This window comes from Vigna radiata, unplaced genomic scaffold, assembly GCF_000741045.1.
Source record: "Vigna radiata var. radiata cultivar VC1973A unplaced genomic scaffold, Vradiata_ver6 scaffold_208, whole genome shotgun sequence".
NCBI classification, from domain to species: domain Eukaryota; kingdom Viridiplantae; phylum Streptophyta; class Magnoliopsida; order Fabales; family Fabaceae; genus Vigna; species Vigna radiata.
The window spans coordinates 269,500-279,664 of NW_014542845.1; the positions used below are offsets into that span (position 1 = coordinate 269,500).

Here is a 10,165-nt window from a genome sequence, read left to right on the forward strand (position 1 = left end):
TCATCCTCTTCCTCTAGACTTTCTTCCTCCCCTGCTGTTTCCTTCTTTCTGTTCGTTGCCATTCTCGTCTTTGGACAGTTCAGCCGAAACATTCATTCTTCCTCCAGTTCGACCACCACGACCTCTGCCTCTACCTCTTCCACGATTCTTGAAGCTTTGTCCACCTCTAGCCTGTAGAGCTTGGTTCGTGTTTTGTGTGGAACTCTTCTCTGCTGCCTTTCTTTCTAACAATCGTTGTTCATGTGCTGTAAGTGAATTCTGCAGTTCTTCAACTCTTAGCTTTTCCAAGTCCTTACTTTCTGTAATAGCCACAACAATGTGGTCAAACTGAGGCGTCAGTGTTCTCAGAATTTTCTGTACAATCTTCTTTTCTTTCACAATCTTGTCACAACCTCTCATTGCATTTACCACGACCTGAATTCTTCCAAGATATTCTTCAATCGTTTCTTGTGCTTCCATACTAAGGAGCTCATATTGTCTTTGCAATGACTGTAACCTGACCTCCTTAATTTTTCCAGAATTTCCATATCCCTCTTGGAGTATGTCCCATGCTTCCTTAGCCGTGGCTGCTTTCGAAATCTTTTGGAAAATGGCCGGAGAAACACACTGATGTATTAGCATGCGAGCCTTGCAATCAAGTTTCTTGGTTTCTTTGTAGCTTTTCTTCACTTCCTCCGAATCTCCTTTTGCAGGTTCTTTAAAACCTTTCTTGACAACTTCATCTACCTCTTGATAACCCAAGATGGCATCCATTTTTACACACCAATCATCGTAATGTTTACCATCGAACATCGGTAAAACGCCTTGTATCATTCCTGCCATTTCTTTTGTAGAACCTTCCTTCTGTCAACAGATGATCGGAACCTGTTGCTCCTGATACCACTGATAGCGCAAGCACGTGTATGTGAAACGTAGTGAGATACTGATTATGCAGAGAGGGAATGAGAGAAAGAGACAAAAGGAAAGTTAATATGAGAACTGAGTTGTATTCTCATTAACAGAGGTAATGCCTTTATAGGCTACAAGAATGTAAGTAATGAAACTAATACGGTGTAGTTTTAGGATTATATACAACAATAATTAACTGTACTATGTGTTTACCAAATATTTTTGCGACTCCAGGTTTCCATTTCTTCTTTCTTCATTCATTTCAACTGTAAATTTCTATTTTCAAAGCATGTTTTCGTTTCATATACATTAATCACTGTTTAGAAATCTTAATTTATTTCTTTTCCCTTCTCACTTTCAAAGCCTAGCTTTTCTTTTTCAGATGCTTTCTGTAATCACCGTGTATACGTAAAAGATAATTCGTTTCGTCGGAAACTTTTTGCCTGCTGAGATGTTGTTGATCTGGGAACGCTTGTGTGTTGCATTTTTACCTATATGCATGTGTCAATATACGTATAAATGTACGTATGTAAAATAATAGCCTTCTTGATACTGTTTCTTATGTACTTTAGTGTTGTTCATTTTTGTTTAGGATGTGAATTATTATGCAGATTTTCATCAGATTGCCACTGAAATCATTGAAGAAAAAAAGAACGATTCTTTTTTACATACTTAAGTTTTTTTTTTTTTTTATATTTATTTGATACTGTCTTTTTTCACTTTTTATTATCTTCTTTCTTAAAAATATATAAAAACTATAGTTTAGTTTATATTGTAGTTTAGTATAATTTACAATTCAGTTATTAGTTCAGTTCAATTTATATTGTAGTCTAATACAATTTAATATTCATTTGATAAAACAAAAAACAGTTCAGTTTGTTTGAACTATTTTATAGTTTAGTCCAGTTTAAACAAATTAATTTTTAGTTCAATACAATTTTTAACAATACATTACAGTGCAGTTCCATTTGCCTATCCCTATAAATGATAATGTGGAGTCAAAAAATTAGGGATGTGGTCCTTACTTTTAGCATAAGAATTATGAGCCCAATTAAGAAGCTTAGCTATGAAAAAGACTTCTGAGACCAGAGACAAAAACACACAAAATAAAATGCTGGTAAGTAATCATCTTGGATGGCTATAACAATTTAGTTCAGATTTCTTAAGAAATCATGCTTAAAATAAATATAAAAAAAACCAGGTGAATGATTTTGTAATGATAAAAAAAAGGCTTAATACCGCTTTTAGTCCCTGGTTTGGGGGGTTGTGTTCAAAATAGTCCTATCTTTTTTTTTCGCGTAACAATTGATCCTACTTTTTGAAAAATCAGTTCAAGTTAATCCTTTTTCGGCGTCAATTATTTAATGGTACTAGTGCTGCCTGGATAAAACTTACCTACGTGTGAGTATCAGGTTTATTGACGTGGAAATTTTAAATTGGGAAAAAATTATTTGAACACGTGGCAACAGGCTTAACACTCTTCCTCCCACTATTGCAAGATTGGATGCAAGCACTTTCTCCGTTTCCAGAACGCCTCTCAGTCTCGGCAAGAGCGGATGATCGAAACGGCGGAGCACTTCTTCTTCAAACGACACTCTCTCATACTCCTCTTCGTCCTTCTTTCTCGTCCTCTTCTACGCAACCAGCGCCTTCGATATCACTTTCAGTGCCACGCACTCTCCTGACCGCCGGCCACTGGCGCGAGCCAAGAACACCACACCTTTGGCGCCGCGCCCTACGGCGGAGACCACTGTCATGTCCTCGAAATTAAGCGATCGATCAGAGGTGCTTTCGTCGTCGCCCATGGTATGGGTTACAGGAAACTGAAAATGAGCTGGTGAAGTTTTCTTCTTTTTTCAGTTGAGATTTAGGTTGACGGTGTTGTAGAGGTTTTATAGGGCGTGCGTGAACGGTGGGTGCATACTCTTCCTCCTCACAGCCATAGCTTCCATTCCTACCTACCATCCATCTGAGAGAATTCGCCAGTTTAATGACTTGTTGAATTTTTTAAATCTGAAACCCATTTCTAAAACGACGAAACAAAACGAGGGCCATAACAAAAATCCAAACTTTACCTCGAATTTATCTTTTCCAAATAAAAAGTGATTGTTCCTCGCTTGGCGTGGGTGTTGTCCCTAGTGGGAAGGGAAAATTGAAAGGCCCACTTTGTTGTAAGATTGAGATTGGATCCTGCAGCAGCAAGTAGGTGAAGGACTGAAAGTGTAGTACCCTTAGATTTTGTTTTAACTTAGCAAGTCAGAATAGTCTATTCCTTCATCACTTTCCAAAATTTCTTTATTCATTTCTAAATTCTTCTTTTTCCCTTTGAAGGGAAACCTTAATCATTCTTTTGCTTCAGATAAGCAATGTTCTCTCAGAATATTCAACACTCCCATTTTAACACTTCTTTCTACGCTCAGGGTCCTGCAGGATCAATTTTGGCCTTTTCTTCTAGGACACACGACATAGTATTGGTGGTCATGTAACAAAAATCATGACATGCATATTTAGTTCTAGCTTTTTCTCTGTTGTGGGTCTCTTNTGCATNATCATTTTCTTTGATTCCTAGTTCTATTTCNTANCTGATNTGGGTCACCTTTTTCCTATTCTGGGTCCGATTTTCTCCCACCCCATTTCACACTGCCTGCTTTGTGTTTGTTTCTTGTTTTCACCAAATCTCATAATTCAAGACAATATCCTCTTCTTTTGTTTCTCCAGATTCTAATTTGGTGCCAAGTTCGTTCATTTAGATGTCGCGATAAATCACTGGATAGACTCTTTACTTATGGTTTTCAGGTGTCTCTGTTGCAATTGAATTGTGGGGGGATTGTGAATTTGGGTTTTATTTGTGGGGAGGAGAGGGAAAGGGGGAGGAAGAAGGAGACGACGGCGCAAGTGGAAGATGAATCTTATGTGTCAACAATTTTTTTTCTTAAATTTAAAATTAACATGATATATTACTTATCGTGCCACGTAAGATTGAATACCGTTAGATAATTGACGTCGTTACGGAAAAGGATTAACTTGAACTGATTTTTCAAAAAATGGAATCAATTGTTACGGACAAAAAAAAAGGTAGGACCATTTTGAACACAACCCCCCAAACTAGGGACCAAAAGCGATATTAAGTTTAAAAAAAAATTATACATGTGAATATTTGAGGATAAAAAATGCATAATGATATCTACAACTAATCCATTTGCTGATGGATCGAAGACAAATATCATAATATTTAAGCCATGCATACCATTATTTGTTAATGATTGTTAACAAGTTTTACTCGAGTGTTTGTTTAATCAGATAAATATTAAATATTAAATATTAAAGAATTGTTTAGATGTCAATTTTATATATATTTTTATTTTCTTAATTTGACTTATGAAATTCAAATTATTTTTAATAAAAATAATTTTTTTAAAACTTATATTTTGGTGGATTACAATGAAAAAAATATATTACAATGATTATGAGAAGAAATGGATTTTGTCTTCCTTCTTATGGCTGGATTTGCATTTCCTTCTTATGGCTGGATTTGCATTTCCTGAACATGGCTTTTTAGTTCTTACAAAGATCTATGTTATGGAGAGGTAAGTAATATGAGGATCTCATAAAGGCTTTTACTTAAACCTCAAACTCCTCGTTAGAGATAATCTAACACATTGAGGTATTGAAAAAGAATATCATTAAGGTATAAAAACCAATAAATATATAGTTTAAACTAATAATATGTAGAATTTAGGAAATGAAAGTGTTTCAATAAGAATTTTGTGGGATCGAGAGACTAATTTGGTTGTTGCGTCAATATCTCCTTTGGTTGTCTGCACAGTTCACTTTCCTATCATTTGGACTGCTTGCTTGTTTCTTCGACTCGAGTCATTCGTTTTCCTTCACTAGCAGAGGGGGGAGGTGCCTGCAAAAGGCACTCTAACACAAGTTAGGCGTGAATTGTGGAGCCTCAGCTCTCAAGAAAGTGATTTTATTATCAATAGCAAATATTTTTGAGTGTGAGTGAGGGTAGGTCGAAAGTACTTGGCTTATAACCTTGGACTTGTATTTATAAGTTATCGTTAGCTCAATAAAATATAAACAAGCTTACCGTAAATGGTTTTACCTTAAAATCTGGTTGGTTGCTCAAAAACGGCTTTATAAATATCATTATATCTTTAATATCTTTAACAAGATATTCTTTATCTGTTTTATTGCCAGCTTAATAACATTTTGAGTGTTGGCCCAATAATGGTGGCCCAACATCATTTGTCATGCATTTTAACGAGCACTATGCTTGATTGACTTTTAACGAGTGTTGACCCTAGCTTGACCTGGTTGATGGACGCTGCTACAGTAGGTAGATCGATCGGTATTGGTTGCTAATCATTCGGCCAAGATATCATACCATACATAATGCCCCCCAAGTCCGAGTTAACCGTTCGATTTGTTTGGTTAGGTTAACTATAGGACTTCATAATGACGCTCGTTGTGAGGACTTCGCGCTACGCATCGTTTTATGACGTCGCTTCATTTCCCTATAATCATTTAGGTTTTTCCGCCTTTGGGGCAGTTGCAAAGTCCTACAAGTAAAGTCGTAAGATCCTTTTGATCCTACGGTGCATGTTGCTTGCAATTATGTTAGTTTCCCCTCATTAATGTGAAAGGATATTTGAAAACCCTTGTATACTCAACCGTCATTTACCATTTTCGTATCTACGCCTTCTTTCCCCAAACTCTCTCATCTTTCTTCCCGAATTCCTCTTCAGGTAACCATGGATTCTTGCCCTACTTTCGATTATACTCTAAAATCTATAGAAGAAAAGGGGTGAAGTAACAATGCTGAGGAACGAGAAGCTTCTTCTACTGGATTCCACTGTGAAATCTCCACCATCTTGAGCGTGATAATGCCTTTCTTTACAGTAACGTCGTCTTTAAGGGCCCGAAAGACCTTTCTTCTTCATCATGTAGTGTTAGTGGCTATGAATGGGCCTCACATGATGTAAGTGATTTCCCCAATCTCTTTCATAGCCAACCCATGTTGCGAAACTGGGCTGATAATAGTTGTATCCTTAAAACCTTAGGTTACAATTCCTACATTAAACTGACTGCCTGTAGGGAAAATGAGAGTTTTCAACAGGAAGGAGAACTCTGGAAATGATTTCTTTTATGCCTATTGTTGTTTTTTTTACGACATGTATGTGAGGCTACCTCTTACCACTTTCGAGATAGATGTCCTGAAAACCCTAAATGTTGCCCCTACTCAGCTACATCCAAATACCTGGAGGTATATTCAAGCCTTCGCCGTCATGTGGCAACCCTATTTCTGCATTTCTTTAGAACAGGACCTGTCGCTAGGAGAAGCTGGGTTTCCTTGAGTGCTGAACTTGGGAACACTATTTTGGAATTGTACTCCCAATCCTTTAAAGGGTTTAAGAATCAATTTTTTAGAGTGACCATTACTGAGTCAAGTCGTTCCTTTTTCTTCCACAAAGACAATACTTCTAGGTTGCCTCTATATTGGACCCAAGACCCTCTTAAATTTACCTCTTGGTCAGAGGATAAAATGACTATTGATGAGCTAGAAGTTTGAGTGTTCTTACCACGCTGCCCTGCCCCTTTTCTTCACAAAAGATCATTAACTGCCTTGAGCATGATGATGTTAACTCAAATGTGTTTGGTATGTTCTTTTGCTGATTCTTTTAGTTTTTATCTGATTGTAATTGACTCGCTGGTAATGCTCTTGTTCTATAGCTATCATGGGAAAGAAACATGTTCGCAACTGGTTTCGGGCCTTGGGTGAGAAGGAAAGCCAAGGGAATATGTCCCTTCCCAAGTCTAATAGCGATTGTTCTATTGGGGGTGCCACAAGGGAAAAAGTTGTTGCCCTTTCCCGAACCGTTCGGCCACCTTCTCCAAAAGTGATGGTCATCGAAGATCAATCGTTCATCGGGAAGCGTAAAGGGGGCCAACAAACAGATAAGACTGGTGTTGCCAAGAAAGCAAAGGATGTCTAGGAGCTGGCCGACCGCAAAATTCCCAATGGTATGTGGAGGCCCGCTTTCAACTTGGGTCACAAGATTGACTTCAATCTGGACACCGCCGAGTCGAAGGTGGTCGGAACATGATCGAGCAACAAATGGCTGAAACTGCCATGGAGCTCGCTTGCCGAACGACAATGACTACCTGGCATTTGGCGTACGCTTCTGAGATAGGCGTTCTTAGGACGAAGTTGGAAAGGGTCAAGAAACAACTAAACAAGGTCGTAGTTGCTCACTCTCAATTTGAGCAGTTGATAGCCGAAGCGCACTGTTAAGTCCCTGGCAAGTGTACCAGATCGTTATCAAGTAATATAAAATGGGTAAGTCCAAGTATCGTTTCCCAAATGACTCTTAGGCCTTAACTTTCATGTAAACCAATCGCATAAGACTTGAGAAAATAATTAAATTTTAGGTTTTGTATGCAAGACAAAAGTAAACATGCAAGATGCAGTGAATCAATTGGCTAAAAGAAACTATGAATGAATGGAGTTGTTGGGGTTTACAATTTCATCTTATCCACCCTCTTATATTTACTTTTCTTATCTAATTCGCTTATTTATCATATTGTCATACAAACTTTCTTGGTCTACCCTTAACCTAATTTCTTGGCGAAAAGAGCCTATTACTAATTACCGACTTGCTATTCCTAGCTTCCCCTAGTAACTAATAATGCATGATAAACAGAAGAAAAATACAATTGACTGTCCTACCCCTATTCCTAGGCGGTATTAGCATAATCAAGGAATTCCCCCCAGTTCATGACATTACTGTACGTTCCCGTACCAATAAAGACAAACAACATTTATCGAATGAGTTAAACAATAAAAGCATTAAGCAAAGGTAAGGAACCCAACAATTGATAAAGATAAGCATATGCAAGTAAATAAAGAAGATAAGAATTTTGATATAAGAGAATTTCAAAAGATTACATTGTTCCCTAACAACCTAGGGTTTAGTTCACCATAATCATGGTGAATATAGATGAAATACAATGAAAGAATGGAAGAAATAACCCTAAACTTGGTAGATTGGAGCCTAAGCATCCAAGGAACCTCCTCCAAGGTGTGTGGAACAGCTCTGGACGTTTCTCTCGGCCAAAAGATTATGTTTTGAATCGCACTGGGTTTATTTATAGACCAAAAAGATAACAGAGAGATTACAGAATCCAAGCTAATAAAAACAGACAATCACTCGGGCCCCTAAGTAAACTGCTCAACGGTTTCCCTTTAGCCATTGGACCGCTCAGCGGTTAGTTTTACCGCTGAGCGGTTTGCCCCTAATTGTCCTGCACGCTCAGCGGTCCATTCTAACGCTCAGCGGTCCATTCTGACGCTCAGCGGTCCCTTTGACTCTTCTTTTCATCCTTTTTCTTCATCTTTCACGAGTCTAAGTCCACCTTGATTTACTTCCTTCTTCAATTTTCATCAAAACCTTACAAAACAATGTAAAAACAAGCATAATATCTCTAAAACCAACTTTTGACTCTCTCATGACTCAACTAAGTGTTTTACTTGATTTTAAACTCATTCTAAACCATAAAGGGTGTGTTTTGATATCAACGCACACAGTGATGGTGAATCTACAGAAATTCAGCATCGAGCTAAAAATAGATCGCGATCAATTTGCTGTTGATTTGGATGTGTTGAGGAAAGAAAACTTTAGCCAGAAAAGTGCCCTCGCATCACTAAAGGCAGAGAATGAGGCCCTACGCCTGACAGCAATCGAGGACAAAGAGCTTAAGGAGGAGATGGGAAAAGGTATCTTGTTGGATCACACCCGAGGCTTCAAGAAGGCCCTAAGACAAGTATCTTATCTCCTGAACCTATCTACTGAAGGTGTTGAGTTTGACCTGAGGAAGGATGTTTACCAGGGTCAATTGCTGTCAATAAGAGATATTATAGAAGATGCCCTGCTGGAAGATGAACCTGTGAAGGCTGTAGAAAAGGGGACTGCAGAGACATCCACTATTGGGGAGGTTAGGGAGGAGGATCCTATGACTCCTTCCAATGATGTTGTGGATATTACCCAAGCTGGATAAGAAAGATTTATCCTTCATTTGTCTATACTTGAAGTGTTGAACGTTTTGTTTTTATGACACCTTTATATGTGCTTGATAACACACAATTTCTGAATCGTTGACTGCTTTGCTTTTTTGTTTGCTTCATAGCACTTTGTACCTGTTACATTAACAACCTTCGTGTTGATTACTTGATGCTGAATGTTATGAACTCTTTTTCAGCTTTGTCTAGGGACACACTGTTGGGAGTCAGTTTGAGAACTTTTTTCCCATGTAATTAGTGCTTTTGTTGGCATCTATTTTTCCTGTTTTAAAGGAAGACAACAGTCGAATATGGATTATCGAAAGGACATAAGTAATTAGAGTAGCTTACTTTATAATGTCGCTCGCCTTATCGTCTTGGTGTGCCATGACCGTCCGGCAAAATTCCGATCGGCTCTGTAATAAGTAGACTGCCTTTATGCCGGCGTCCGCTAGGTGTTCTTTGTGTGAACATGTCCTAGGCTAGGGGGTGGTTCCCTAGGTTTGACGCGCTTGGGTGTTCATGACCCAAAGGGAGTGTTTCCCCTGTTTGACGCGTTTGGGTGTTCATGACCCAAAGGGAGTGTATCCCTATTAATGCACTGGGTGTTATGACCCGAAGGGAATGCATCCCTATACGCATTGTATTGCCCTGGGTGTTATGACCCGAAGGGAATGTATCCCTGTACGCAATCTACTAGGTGTTCATGACCCAGGTCTGGTAGTATCTCCTTCGATTGAGTGCCTCAGCACAAACGGTTCTCTGTATGGTATGCAGGATTTGATAATCTGCATTGTTAGTAAATGAAAACATATAAAATAGTTTTTGCGAACCGTGTAGACTGAAAACAACCTGTTTGCATTTATCTCAAGGATAGCATAAACAATAGAATTTCAAAAATACTATAAGCAAAGGAAAAATGTTTGAAAAATAGCCATGCAAAGACATATTTAATTGTAATAAAATTTAAGATGTGTTGCATTCCAGGTGTTTGGGATAGCTTGTCCATTAAGGAGCTCAAGACGATAGGTTTCATTCATTGAATCCTCTGAGATGCGAAACGATCCTTCCCAATTGGCTTCTATCTTTCCATGAGCCCTATTCTTTCTGGCCTCCCTTCTCTTACGCCACACAAGACCCCCCTCCTTGAAGTTTCTGGGTTTGACCATAGTGTTGTATCACTGGAAAAGCATTCTTTTTTGGGCTGCCACT

The 10,165-nt window shown here is 38.4% G+C and overlaps 1 protein-coding gene across 1 annotated transcript; it reads right to left on the reverse strand.

Moving 5' to 3' along the window:
• On the reverse strand, nucleotides 1-822 carry LOC106780761. Its single transcript, XM_014669069.1, has one exon. It carries the CDS (start codon nucleotides 820-822, stop codon nucleotides 1-3), a length of 822 nt encoding a protein of 273 aa, XP_014524555.1.
• Nucleotides 823-10,165: the final 9,343 nt, after the last annotated feature.